General features: G+C 36.9%; 1 protein-coding gene across 6 annotated transcripts in view; it reads right to left on the bottom strand.

Moving 5' to 3' along the window:
* Window positions 1-5,756: 5,756 nt before the first annotated feature.
* The window catches only part of psd3l (pleckstrin and Sec7 domain containing 3, like), a 110,553-nt gene continuing 101,015 nt past the window's right edge, over window positions 5,757-15,294 (bottom strand). For all 6 annotated transcript variants that reach the window (XM_066650895.1, XM_066650896.1, XM_066650899.1 and 3 more), the window contains 4 exons: window positions 13,652-13,809; window positions 12,822-12,966; window positions 12,180-12,323; window positions 5,757-6,508 (listed from right to left, as the gene is read on the bottom strand). In XM_066650895.1, the coding sequence (XP_066506992.1) occupies window positions 6,308-6,508; window positions 12,180-12,323; window positions 12,822-12,966; window positions 13,652-13,809 (648 nt within the window). In that variant the 3' untranslated portion in view covers window positions 5,757-6,307. The remainder of the gene's footprint in view (window positions 6,509-12,179; window positions 12,324-12,821; window positions 12,967-13,651; window positions 13,810-15,294) is intronic.

Raw genomic sequence — 15,294 nt, 5'->3', positions numbered from 1 at the left:
AGGAAAGGTGAACCCAAATGTGAAAGCAAATTGCCGACATTAAATGAACTCCTGTGGTTATAAAAGGCTTCAGTCTGAGGTAAACTCTAAATATTTTTTTATTTGCATAGCCTACTACACCACTACAATAGTATGCTAATTTGAAAATTAAATTAATACTTACTTATTATTTGGCCATAACATAATTAGGCTAATAGCCCACCTCAATGTCATAAGCTAATAAGGATAGGCTGTCAAATTAGTAGCAAAGCTAACTTGTGAAACGCATGGCACTCAGTTTCAAAAACTGTCACCGAGGGTGATGCAGCAATAGACACCTCATCCTCTGATACTGTGGACCTGAGGCAAGCTGAGTGCACAGTTTAAAATGAAAGCACATCATTGTAGCTATTTATACTGTAATGTGTTTAGCAACACTAAAGTCATGCTCTGTGTTTTACTGTGGCCTATATTTGGCTATAGCCTAATTAGAATAAGAGGTTAGATAACTGGCAGCGCGGTGGCGCAGCAGGTAGTGTCACAGTCACACAGCTCCAGGGACCTGGAGGTTGTGGGTTTGATTCCCGCTCCAGGTGACTGTCTGTGAGGAGTTGGTGTGTTCTCCCTGTGTCCGCGTGGGTTTCCTCCGGGTGCTCTGTTTCCCCCCACAGTCCAAAAACACACATTGGTAGGTGGATTGGCGACTCAAAAGTGTCCGTAGGTGTGAGTGTGTGTGTGTTGCCCTGTGAAGGACTGGTGCCCCCTCCAGGGTGTATTCCCGCCTTGTGCCCAATAATTCCAGGTAGGCTCTGGACCCACTGCGACCCTGATGTGGATAAGTGCTTACAGATAATGGATGGATGGTTAGATATCTGGACTAGTAGTAAGCCCTTGCTGTTGGAAAGTTTCAGTATTGTTAACTGTCTGTGTGTGTTGGGGAGTGGTTAAAGGGGACCCTTTGTCATTAGCATTTGGTTTGTTTTGTGCTAGACTCCACAGGTTCATGCTTCAGTTGTTCAGAGATGTATTTTTGGCATGTGGGGAACCTCCACAATGTTAAGAAGGATGGTAATGTTCAGGCTAAATGGTATATGCACATTTTTCCTCACAACCTTTTAAATTTTTACTTAATTGAAAATAATACTGTTTGAAATTATCCTATACTTTTCAGCTGATATCTGCTGATATAAGGAGCACTTAGTTCAGCTCTTGCTTGTATAGCTCTTGAGTGTATAGCTCAGCTTGCTGTGTCTGACCTTGTCCCTCGAGTTGTGTATGAGGCTTTTTCTTTCTATTATTATGTTCATTATAAGCTGATCATATGGGTCTCAGATTCAGTCTGGCTGAGATTTACCATTCAAACAGATGAGTGGCTTTAATATCGCTTTTAAATCCAGTACATCGCCTATACCTGCTGTGAATCCACTTTAAAATCATCTACCACTCCTTCTTCGCTCTCTTCTACTCTGTTTATGCTGTTGTGCATCAGTAAGTGCTGTCTGGCAAAACTTTATTTATATAGACCATCCACAATACTAATTCAAAGTGCTCTACACAGAAGCCATAAAGTCAAGAGGTAATAAGTGAGCACAAAGATGTAAGAAATTAAAAGCCCATAAAAGGACCATAAAAATAAATTGCTATGCCTTTTAGACTTTCATGAGTTAAAGAATATATATATAAATATATATCACAGTCAAATGAGAAAGAATGAAGTGCAGTGTGAGTTCAATTAATAGCACGAGAAAACAATGTTTTCAATCTGGATTTACACGTGGCAACACCAAGAGCTTCCAACGGATGTAACAGTGCTAAACCTATTATCAGGGAAATTACTGAGCTCACATTCTCCATCTGGGAAGGCCCTCCCTGTACCACTCTCAATTTGCAGATGAGAAGATGTTATCCAGTAGTTGTCTATAAACCTACACAGCTGAATTAACTGTTTGTGTTCTCCTCTAAGAAAGATGGGCTTCCCAGGTTTGTATTTGTCTTGGAAGAAGCAGGTTTGCCCTCCTTCTCACAGCTTTGTGTAATGGCAGAGATCTATCTATCGTGAGAATAGGGGGAATAGGGCTTTAAAAGGGGAGCTGGTCCTAGCTGTGAGTAGAATCAGAATTAAAAGCGACATCATATTCACTTACAGGTGGGAATCACATGTGTTTTACTTATTTTTGGTGTGAAAACATTGCCAAATATCCATCAACAAAATAAATCCGCTTAACCTATTTTACCTTATTTGTTCATGTCCCTGTTTATACTGAGCTTAATTCATCATGCTGTTGTTTAAATCGGTTATTTTTCCTTTTTTATCTTCATACGTTAAAAAAAATACATTTCTTTAAGCTGCCTCTAAAATGTCAGTTTTGATTCATCAAGAAAACTCTTAAATCACTGTCATATTTTCATGAATAAATAACATTTTTCATACTTTGCAAACAGCATTAACACAGTTCTGCTGATAGTAACTGCAAAGTAGATAAGAAAAGCATCCATTTTCAGAAGCATTACAGATGCCATGATAAGCAAAAGCATTTTAAAATCCTAAATTACTGCTGAGGCCAATGTACATTATCACTATCTTCCAGAGACATTACCAACCAGTGCAGGCCAAATGTATACAGGATGAGCTCAAAATTGATAGTGTTGCATGAAATGAGCGCCCTTGCTTCTTGGTGTTGCTATGGGTTACTGGAGGATGGTTTCCTATGCTCGCCTCCATGGAATATTCAGTCGTTACCTGGGTAGGAGAATTTGAAAAGAGCACAAATCTCATGATTAGCTCGTTCACAGACACCCACATGAGTCTGAATATGTACAAGAAGCACTTACCAGGATTATGTTATAACGTATATATATACAGGTTTGTGTGTGTGTGTACAATTTGTTGAACAGGACAGTTCATTAAAAGGCACTCTAAAGAGGCCATAAAGAAAACAGCACAACTGATTTAAATACTGTGTTTTATTCACTGAAACCATCTACAGTTTGTATGACACCAGCACTGCGTCCCTGATCTTGGCTGGAGGGCGTAAGACACGCTCTTGTGCCAAGAGATCACTTGAACAAGCAAGAAAATGGACTCCTCTGCACACAGGGCAACAGTTATATTTAACAACATTTACAGAGTTTAAAGGATTGTTCAAGATCACAGCTTTGAGAGATATTTCTATGCATTGTTTGGAGACCAAACAGCCTAGCTGAAGGCTAAGGTGCATTACTGTCTACTGAGGCATGAGTATCTACAAATTCAGCTGCTCTCCTTTCACTTTACTGACAATAAGAGGTGCATGACTGCGTCTATGCTGACAAAGATAAGGAGAAAACGTGGGACTGTAATGCTGAAGAATTCTGATGGCTTTGTCTCAGGCTGGGTGTTGCTGTAGTTGTCCTTGACTTGATCTCCAATGTTTAATACTTTACGAGATCAATCAGGACCAAACAAAACAAATCCCAGTCTTTTTTTTTGTTTGTTTTTTAAATGTGTTATTAACAGTCCGGTTCGAGGGAAGGGACCACCTTTGCCAAATGCTGTTCTGAATTACTCATGCGCATGTATATTACAATGGAAATATTTTGTCATTTCATCCATGGTCTGGAACTGACCACACTCTGCTTTGGTCTTGATTCTCGATCGCTGCCCTGACAAAGTTTTGACCACAACACCGATATGAGTTACATAACCTGACACAGCAAACTGATGAGGCCGTGTCCTTCATCCTCTTTGTTATTCAAGGCAACAAAACCTACACAAGCTCAGACAGCCTATATTTCACCAGTATTCCAGCTTAAATAAACTTCATATCACACAAATCTATACTTTAAACGGTTGGAGGTGGTTTTTCATACAACTGAGATACAAAGCTTTCATATTTCACTCTCGGATTTTGTGGAAAAACAACACAATGCCTATATTCCAGTCAAAAACGTTTACATTAAATAAATCCACTGAAAGTAAAGAAAAGTACAAATCTTTTAAAATTGTATACGTTTTCCATTTCAATTTGTGCCATCCTGCAATCTTTCATATTCTATCAAAAATAATTACAAAAACAATTCCAAAAATTCTGATTAAGGGACGCTGCTAGAATTAAAGCAAGAAATATCTTTGAGGAAAACCGTTTGGTCAGGATAAATATTTAGAAATAAGCAACACTTAGCTCAAGACACTTCATATCTTCATCCGTACAGAAGAAAAATCACTATGAATGTGAACTGTTGGACATTAACCTACATCCACTTACCAGAAAAAAAAAGTAATTATTATTAAGTGCTTCACTAATATACGTACTGTGGTTCAGAATAGTGGTACAAGTGGTGGGAGTGCTAATAACAATGCTAAATGTGCAGTAATTATGAAGTTAAGCCAATAGAATAGGACAAAGATATGCAGAACGGTAGTGAGTGATCTCCTTTCAACAAATACAATGCAGATATGGGTTTTTCCTGTCCATACTCACATCCTTTAAAAACCATAGAAATGTGGTAAATAAACAATGATAAAAAAATTATAATAAAAATAAAGTGTCCTCAATACATACATTTCAAGTAAACAACATTTTAGACTGGAGGGATTGCGTAAACTAGCCATTTTTCTTTTAAATACCTTCATATAGCTTGGCTATACTTCACCTCTTCAACACACATTCTAATTTTGCAAGTTAACAACCTTCAAAAGCTGAAATCAAGGGCTGTTCTGTTGGTGTGCAGTTAGCAATGGAAGATTAAAAATGTTCATAGTGTTCACATCAGTTCTATCACTAATGAAAAAGAGGCAAAGTGACATCGTAAGTCAATATTAACATCACAAAAGGCAATAATTCCATGTTATACAGCACTGCAAATAGCTTCCTAACAAGGAAGCTTTGTCTTTGAACAACCTAACTATGACAGCAAAACTACAGAACCACTGACAAACTAACATGTTACACTTCGAGCTGATGAAAAAGGAGAGGATAACAAAACAAAACAAACAAAAAAAATACATGTACACTCAGCTCAGTACCTTCAGTAAGATAAACACGAGTTAGTACTGCCTGAAAAAACCTGTGATGTAGGTAAGAAACATATCACTACCTTTTATAAAGCTCTAAATACTCAAAAGAACTAAGTCATAAAGTGCACTATAAATACTAATTTAATCTTTACAACAATAATGTTCTGAACTGAGAATTAGAAATCCAAATATATAAGATTATAAAATACACAAAAGGAGCATTGGCATTTACACTACTCAAAAAAGCAGAAGTATACTTTGTACTTTAACAGTTAAAAAAATAAATGGCTTGCCTGCACAAACAACGATGTTAACATGAACATCATTCTGCAGTCAAAAAAGCCATGTTTTGTAAATAGAACTCAACGCAGCTTTGAACGATCCTTGTGAAGTACCCCTAGTTTTATCATTACAAAATAATGCATCTGGCATATTCTTAAACTGCTGTAACATGCTGGTACAATATAATAAATGTTTGAGTAAGTGTGTGTATATATATATATATATATATATATATATATATATATATATATATATATATATATATATATATATATATATATATTAGTTTGGGATATATATATATATAGTCTGGGTATGTTTTGCTATAGAAATTAAGAATTGAGTAAACGGCTAACTGCACTTACACTTCTCTATGATGTAGTGATGCATCGCTTTCCTGTATTTACATCCTGACGCATCGCTGCAATGAAAAAATAAACATCTTGGAGAATCAGAGGGTCTGTTAAGAACCATGCTCTCCACTACAGAAGTTAAAAAAAAAAAAAAAAAAAGATTCCTGTCAGTACTCTCTGGAAGCCTAATCCAATTTGTGGTGTGTTTTAAACATTCACTTAAGTTACAAACTAAATTTACCTCCAGAGCAAGACCATGTCTACTGCCTACTATATGTACAAAGAAACTGGTGTGGAAACCTCCACTGAACTGCAGAGAAGAGAGTCCTATTCTTGAATGAAAGGCAAATCAAGTTTCGGGACGGAAGGAACACAGCGGGAAAGAATTGAGTGACAGTCAAACGCCTCACAATTAAAATCTCACACTCATCACAATGATGACGACAGCAACATCAACAACAATGAAATAAAAAAAAAGAAAGAAAGAAAAATAAACAAATATAGGACAACATGTATGTAAGTAATGTCCCGTACAAATAGCTACGCAAGCACCAGTCAGTCTAAGGAGGACAATTATCAAGTCAATTACATTTTACACAACAGTTTTCTGTTACAACAGTGGCAGATAAATAAATTACATTAAAATATATTCACATGTTGTGTAGAATGGCTCTTTGACAGGTTAAGAAAGACCGCCTTATGTGACCTTGGGGGTCTCAGGCCGGTAGTCCTTCCTCTCGGATGTGTTGCGCTTGACCTTTGCTGCAGCTGGCTGGGACTCTTGGTTGAGGGAAGGGCTGGACTGGGACTTCTTCAGCGCTGCATCATTTTCTTTACCGGTCAGCAGCTCCTTCACCCCTTCCTTTAACAGCTTCACATACATTTCATAACGATTCTCCTGCAAAGATCAACAACAGATCAGCAAATCCAGCTCTCTTAAACATGTCTATCACACACAGCACTGTGAGAGAACACTTTTCATTTATTTCATCTCCACGCAAAACAGATATCAAAAAGCTATGAAGAAAAATGGGACTGCGCAAGACCTGGTAAACCAACAAAACTGTCACCACAAAATAACCAAAATTAATGCTTTCATCTTTGACACACAGGATAATCTCTAGCTCCAGAAGAGTTTCTGTTCATCCTTCCAGTGTGAAAAGACCACTCAATGCTATGGATTTTAAACAAAAGCAGCCGTTATAAAGTTATTAGAAATGGAACTAGACAAGTATATATAATTGAAACAAACTAACAAATTAATTGATAAATTAAAAAAAAAAAACGTCTCAGAACAATGGACCAGCACTAGAACAATGTGTGGGAATACTTGCACCATGAGGATCAAACTAAACTTTGAAATGAAAAGCAAATCTCAAGATAAAATACAATCAAAGAGTTGGTGAAACCAGTGCTTTTTTATTCACCCTGGGATCTACTTTCATATTTCAGGAAAATGCAAAATGCCCAGACCTGTCACATCAGATGGTAGATGCCCATGCTGGCTGGCATCGTCCTGTGTAACGATGGGAGGAGAGGAGGCCATCCCACTCACCCAGAGAATAAAGCCAAATGTGCTTTCTTAGCACTCCCAACAAGAAAGGCTGAGGCATTTCCGGTGATCTAGCTAAGATGGGGCCAATGCTTATAAATAATACAATGGCAGTTTTGACTCTTAAATAAATTAAGAGGATGCCCTTTGCAAAGCACTGCACTTTTGTCTTTAAATTGTTACTGCTATAATAATCAAATATCGGATAAAAAAAGTGGTAAGGAATAATTACATCAGATTCCTCTGTACCTTTACTACAAAATACAAACCATTCTACGATGGAAGAAAGAAGAAGGTGCAAGTGGAACTGATTTGAAAGTATAATTACCCAAGGTTCTGATTTTCCAATAATGAAAAATGTCAGACTCTGTTTAGAAACATTCATTCAGAATATCACAATGTATGGCCTCTAATGAAGGACCTGGACAGTGACAGTTAGTAGAATACTACACAGTGGTGTGGAATATAAGGAAAAGATCTTAAGCTGTTCTACAGTGTAGTGTAGTAACACAAAAAATCTGCTACAAATGCACAGAACATACAGACTTCACACAGCAGCTTACTTCACAAAGTTACTGTACTGGAAAACCTCCAATCATTGGAGGAAAATTATGTCCTCTCATTTATTAAATGGCATATTATTTAGTATGGTTTTATAAAAACACAATGAAAAACCAATGCTGGTAGGATATAACATTTAAATGTATTCATTATTCACAATAATACTGACAAATATGATAGAAAAACTAGTGTCTCACTCTTTCACTTTCAAACGAGACACTGGTTCTAGAAGAAACAACGTGAAATAAATACATTTTCATTACAAGGCTCAAAACATCACACAACACAAAGCTTAACCAGGCGTTTGGGCGCTCTGGCAGAAGGTGTGTGAAAGCAATAAAGGTGCAGCTATGCTGGCTAATGTGGCTTTGGAGCATTGACTAAAGCTCACTGGACAGGGCAGCCTTTAATCACTCAAATGTAAGACATACAGACAGGCCTATTGATCTCACTTCTGTGGGCCAAAAGGAGGTCCAGGAGAATCGATCATTTCACCAAACTGCAGGAAAGGGTTTATTTCAGCCACTGCATTACTGAGTTCATAAACATGTGTATGTTGTGTACACAGGTTCAAGCTGAAGGCAGTAGATGGCTGTCTGAGACATTCAGGGCCTTAGAGGCTTTGATGTGGGCTGAAGGAGGGAAAGAAGAGGAAAGACCACAAAGAGAGAGAGACCAAGAGAAAGAGCATTGATTAGTGAGAGCTGTTTGTAATTGTGTTTGTGGGGCTTTGTTCAAAACACAGATCTAAGGGACTTGTGTTTGAAGCACTGCACCAGCAAGACCACACCATCCCTCCAGTGGAGAGCTGAGGAAAGCTTGTAAAGTGTGAGAAAGCAAACACAAAAAGAGCTGAGGCAGCACATATTGGTTTATTGACAATGGAAAAAAAAGCATGTTAATGTAATTTGTAATGTCTGAGTATATGTACACACTCCAGGGCAGCAATGATGAATTAAAATGATAATTAATTAAATTTACAGACAATGACACAAAGTCTCATTAAGGTGAAGCACAACAGCACTCAGTGGAGCAGTCCCTAAATGTGAAGGAGTGTTTGAGGAAAAAAGTGCCTCTTGTGGTGCTACTTAACAGTGTGAGAATAAGTGACTGTGTATGTGAATGAGTGAGTAACATGCCAGCTTCATGAGATGCTTGGAATCCAAAAAAGCATTGATGTCTCACTGATGAATATCATAACTTTAAGAAGATGAAAATGCACATGTTCCAATTACTCTCATAATAAGAAAAGCTCCTAGCTACATTTTATGCAAATATAAGCCATTTTTCTAAAATAAAGCCAAAAGCATTTATAAATAATTAAAAGTTATTTAAATAAATTATGATTCCAGTCTAGAAACGAATTCTGTAAAATTTGGTTTGTTGACAATTATGGTATAAAATCACAAAATTTAAAATAATAATAATAAAAAAAATAAATGTATGTATATATATTTTTTTAATCCGGGGTCTGGAGGAAACCCATGTGGACATGGGGAGAACACACCAAACTCCTAACAGACACTACCTGTTGAGCCACCATGCTGCCTTTTTATATATATACAAAAAATACAATACATGTATGATTAATGTGTAGAAATATATTGGCACAGAATAAAGGTTTAGTCAGAGATTTGGTCCTCTTTATAAATATAAGGCATTCTGAATATTTTGTCTAGGGTTAGTGGCTTATATAGAGCACATTTTTATGAGTGGCACAATATAACATTCAGGGGAGAGAAAAACAAACAAACAAACAAAAAAAAAAACTAATGCCATGGTCTGATTTGACCAAGTACCTCATTCACCTGGAACAAGACATTGTCTGCCTCAAAGAAAGACTTTATATTTGCATAATATACCATTCTAAAAACCAATTCACTTCACTTTAAAGTGTAGAATTCAGATTCAGATTTTCATGCTGTTGAGCTGTGTTCCTGTGCTAAGCACGCAGCTTTCTGGAAGTGCCGTGGCACTACTGCAAATCATCTTATTACTTCAGCCAGCACACCTGCCATCTAGCATTTCAAACAGCTCATCATTCTGCCAGCCACTGCTCAATATAAGAGTCAAAATTAGCAAATGATTGTTTCACATTGCAGCATCAAATTTTCCATTTGATTACTCAAAAATGGAAAAACCTTTAGCATGTTGAAGAATACCCAGGAACTTTTAACATAATAACAACTCTTTAACTTCTCCTTTAATGGTCAGTCATCATTGTAGCTAATACTAAAGCTAAATATACAAATAAGATGGTTGATGATTTAAATTGTACAGCACTGTCCAAAACCCAAAGAAAACCTGTGGACATTTGGTGGACTTCTCTCTAACCCACACTTCATATAAAATCACTTTAAAAACTGTATAAGCTTCAAATTAAATTATGTATAAATTTCTAGAAAGGTGTTTATGTAAAAGACATTTATACTAGTTATTTAGAATAACAGTGTTTTGGAAATAATTATAGGAAAAATATCCTCCCATCCAAAGGAAAACATTAGAATCTGGACAAAAAAGATCAAGATAAGATAAATCAGCCCACAAGAAGATCAAGCTCTTTTTTTTTCAAGAATACTATCAAAAACTTTGGACCCCTTATCTCATATAATCGGCCTGTGCTTATTTTCGGCTGGTGTTTTGCACTAGTTTCACTGAGGCGTTAATAACAACCATTCCATTACACTTGTTATCACAAAGTACATGGTGTTACTTGGTCTCTGCTTGCAGATCTAATCTGTGCACAAGAACTCCCCCTGTCAGAGTTTCGGGGATTATTATATCCACAAACACTGGGAAATTAAATGCTGAAATGAGTTGCAGCTAGCCTAGGGCACAAGACAAAATGAGACGGCTGTTGTCAGGGAAGCTCCCAGGTACCTGGTATTTATAAAATCAATCTTGTTTATATTTTAAATATATCATGAGTGACTTTAACAAAATCAAAATAACTAATTTTAGAAAAAGTAAAAATAAAGGCAAACATAATAAACCAACATAATTCATGATACAATATTTCCCCTTTTACCTAAAAACGAACATAAAATATCACCAGCAACAACTGTAATTCAGGGAGAAGTTCTTCCATTTAAACATATCTTGATAACTTTCAGGAAAGACGGTGGGCTGTAAATTGTGTCTGTAGGCACAGATCAGTTAGCAGTTTCTCCTGGCAGAACTCCACGGCTTGAAATTTTGCAGCTTGTTTGTGCAGTGCCCAGCTGCTCACAAGCAGCAGCCTGTGCACAAGATCTGCTTCATATCTATGGATTGACATGATTTTCATACAGAACATCCTTCTGCTGCAGGTGGAGGTAAACTTACACACTACAAAATAGTGTGTGAAAAATATTATAATGTATCAAAAATATTTTGCTTAATGAAATGCATTATTTTGGAAGATTCAGCGAGGCAAGAGAGTCTGTGAACAAGACAGTGGAAGCTCAACAAATATTGGCCGAAATTTAATTACATAGTATTAAATCTTGAAACAACTTTACATGTCCCAAGGAAAACAGTGGTAAGTGTTATGCAAATACTGCCTCAATGGTAGATGTCAACACGGTTTCCATGGCGTCTCGACTGACATCTAATACGCTTGAACAGTTATGACAGACATGATGTATTATGGACACTAAACAATTAATTTCATTAACTGTGGCCTTTGCAAACAGCCAATTGAGCCAAAATATTTTATTAATTACATTACAAATAACTGATGTTGAATCATGCAAAGACTTGCCACTTATCTCAAATAAAGTGTGAATGACGATATGTTATCAGTATAGTCATGATAATAAATCATGACACAACCAAATGTGTATAACGTGCACTGTTTTTATTATTTTTTAGAACAACATAATTCAGACTGAGAAAGATTTTTTAATTCCTCTGTATACTCTTAGAAAATAAAGACACAAATATCTGTGAATGAGAAGCCCACCTTTTTTTGAGTAGTTTCTAAGTGTATGTATTATATGTGAGTTACAAACGTGTTCCATGAGTTTCATATCAAAGCTCTGTGTTCTGTGTACAGTGTGCTGACATAATGAGCCAATTGTTTTGACTAAACATTAAAAATATCTTTAGTTCTGGTTATGCTCTTATATCTTGTATTTTAGCCATGTTGCTTAGATTTAATGGAACAAATCTGAATACAAATTGCTTCAAAGTATGCATTCCCAGCTTTCTAAACACTCAGATAAAGTGCACTGTTTTTCGTGTTCCTTGACCTAGGCTCTCAGTGAAGTCCAGTAAATACAGGTACAGTTCAGCAGAGTGTCAATAAGCAAATCTTTTTTTCTATAAAACTCAGGCAAGCTTTTGTGGCACTCTCATATAAGACATGAATATAAGATACTGTATATTAAAGTGAGTATATAAACAGGAAAACAACTGATTCAGCGATGGTGTCAATAGCAAGGATAAGGTTAAACTGTAGTTGCAATGCTCATACCTCAAATTCCAGGTAGTGCTCTTTTAGGCGGTATTCATCAACCTCCTTGGCCTTGACCTTTTTATCTGGAGGGTAGGACCTGTGCTCAGCTAACTCTGTGGAGATGTGCTTCAGCTTGGCCTCATGTGACTTCAACTGTTCCTCCTGTAATAATACAACAATCTCAACAAAGCTTCAAGTACAAAAGTTTTAAAAAGTTTTTAAAAGCTGTATTTAAACAAGAAGATTACACATGTGAATTTTGTCATGTTAGTATACATTATGCAAGCAGCTTGGCTTCAGACGACTAGAGAAGGTTCATAGGGTCAAAGGAGGAAAATATGTTAATATAGCAATTGCTTATGAATACATGCACCGAAGAGTGGAGTACATCCACAAGTCACTGTTTAGAACAAATACAGCAAAGATAACTGGTCAGAAAGTGCTCAGTGTAATCACTTATTAGGATAAGAGTAATTTCAAGGTATTTGAAAAAGCATTACCTATTTCATAAAAGTCATAAAAACTCAATCTGAATCACTCCATGACTTACCTTCAATTCTCTGGTTGTAGTTTACATACATTCAACACTTTGAAACAAAAGCGATAGCATTATGGCTGTTGTATAGTGTGTTAATAATTACACATATGCTTTGCTTTTACCTGAGACATCCTAGTGGTGGTGGCTGGGAGCAGCGGGCGGCTGAATTTCTTCTGGGAGCCGATGGCAGCAGGGAAGGAGGGTGCTGAGAACATGGCGGCCACAGAGTTGATTATTCTGATCCATGACTCCATCTCCTCAGGACTCCTGAAGGGAAAACAGATGTGGTTTGATGAGAGTCAGCACTTGTTATGCAAAATGCACAAGTGAAAAGCTTCCCCTGTACATTAAGTATTAAGATTTGGATTCCTGAAATAGCTTTCTGGTTAACAGAGGACAAAACCAAAGTTCACTGAATATTTGTTTACAACAAAACGTATGTACATTACATTATAGTGCATCACAAATAGTGATTGCACATCCACTTCTCATTTGCTTGTGTCAGCAGTGCAATATACAAGTAAACATTAACAAAGGAAAACTGCAGGAAGTTTATGACAGCGCTCTTCAATGACCCAATTAAGGTGGCGCAATATTTTACTGGGATGTCATGGACTGTGCTCCTCTAATTAACGCAGTTGGAAAATGGTCTCTGAGGAGCATCCCAAGCTTTCTTTTTTTGTAACAGCCTTTACTTGGTTTTTCATGAATACTGGCTCTCAAGTAGAAGGGGAAAAAAACAAAACAATGGCCTGGATAGACTAAGACCAGCGATAAATGTGTTTTCACAATGCCTGAACCCAAGCATGAAATTAGATTTTGGCTCAAGGGGAGGTCCCTTATTCTCCCCTTAGTCTCTTGGGTGGTGCAGGACGGCAGGTCCCTGTCTGCAATAAATTTTGCATTTTCTGGACAGTGCGACACTGGGAGGCTGGGAATGTGGAACTCTTACTGGGCTTGGAAGAGGAAGACCCTCCAGTCGGCCGTCTTGAGCTTCAGCACATTGGGCTTCTTCTCATAATCGACAGCTTTGATGGCCAGGGCGTGGTGCACACTGATGGCATTCTTCAGATCTTCCTCAGAAAGGGCCTTTTCAGGTTTATACTCATCCTATGAGAAACAGGACAGTGATTAATATCGGCATGAACAACTACTCATGTCTGTTTTCGACATGCATTTTTGCTCAGACCCAAATTATGTGGATTGTGTTGGGTCAGGGCAGAAAATCTCATCTGTATCGACGTTGGCAGATAAGTACATGTATAATATCATATATCAGCAATGGCCCAGAATTTTCATATTGGGGCATCCCTAAGTAAAATGTAACCTTGATAAGTTTTTCTTAGAATTTCCCTCTCTATATATTTTATATATAGGAAGAAGTACTAAGCATGTTGGGATGCAGTCTAAAGCCAAGATGATATCAGTGTATGATATAACTTTCCAGCTATTCTAACACATTGCGCAGGCCAGGGTAAATAATTGAGTGGGAGGTGTTGTGAGCGCGTGTGGCTACACTGAGAGCTGTAAACTAGGCCAGCGTGGAGCAGCAGAGGCTGAGTTCATATGAATTCAGCACTGCGCTGCTGACAGATGTGAGCAGAACCGCAAGCGGTATTGACTCGGCAACGAGAGTCAGTCTGTCAGGTGTGATGTCAAGGTTTATCATTTATCACTTCACATTCCAGACTTGCAGCTCCTCATGAAAAGTTCAGCTGTTCTCCAAAGCCTACAGCTTTGATGGACTTCATTCACAGATCTATTGCTAGAGCTCATGCCGCCAGCCTTTTTGAAAAAAAAAAAAAAAAGATTTAACTCAAACTGTGCTTCCTCACTTTCATCAAACCAGCTTTTAACCTCAGCAATAAATATCAGTCACTTATGGTTTCTAATTTACACAAAATGAATAATTCCTCCAAAAGCGCAATTTTTTTTTATTGTTTATTCCAAAACAAACAGCTATCAGAGAAAGCATTACTGCGACAGATGATAAAATTACTGTCATTTACACCCAGTCAACAGCAAACTCTTCTGGTGTCCATGTTACAAATGAGGTACTGTGCCTAAAATAGGTAGCCGTCATAATTATTAATAATGTTTTTTTAATCCTGAAAACTTGCAAGCATCTTTAAGTTCTTGTAAATAAATGTAATTAATATGTATTATTATTATTCCTATTATTAATATTATTACATTTCAAATTTAACTGTGAATAAATTTAATATGTAAAGACTTCAGAGCCTAAAATGTACTAAAACTTTGCCTATATCTTGCTTCTGAGATGTCAATACTTAGAAGCTGCCAAATGTAAAACACAAATGAACCCCACTCCATATAAGGAAAAAAAAATCAAATCATATATCGTTTGTGTGTAGAAATGTATAAAGGTATATAAAAAAAAACAAGTAATTCGTTCAAATGTTGTACACATCAAATTCACAGTGTGCTGTAAGTCAGGAGATCTGGAATCTGAAATTTGATATCTGACAGTATTTCAGAAAACATTTTTATTATTCACAGTAAATAATCATTTGAATCAATCAACTGGAAAATGAAACTCTCAGGAAGTAACTCACTTGATTAAAGCATAAATAG

The sequence above is a fragment of the Hoplias malabaricus genome, chromosome 18 (genome assembly GCF_029633855.1).
Source record: "Hoplias malabaricus isolate fHopMal1 chromosome 18, fHopMal1.hap1, whole genome shotgun sequence".
Lineage (NCBI taxonomy): Eukaryota > Metazoa > Chordata > Actinopteri > Characiformes > Erythrinidae > Hoplias > Hoplias malabaricus.
This window is presented reverse-complemented; position numbering and strand designations above follow the sequence as displayed.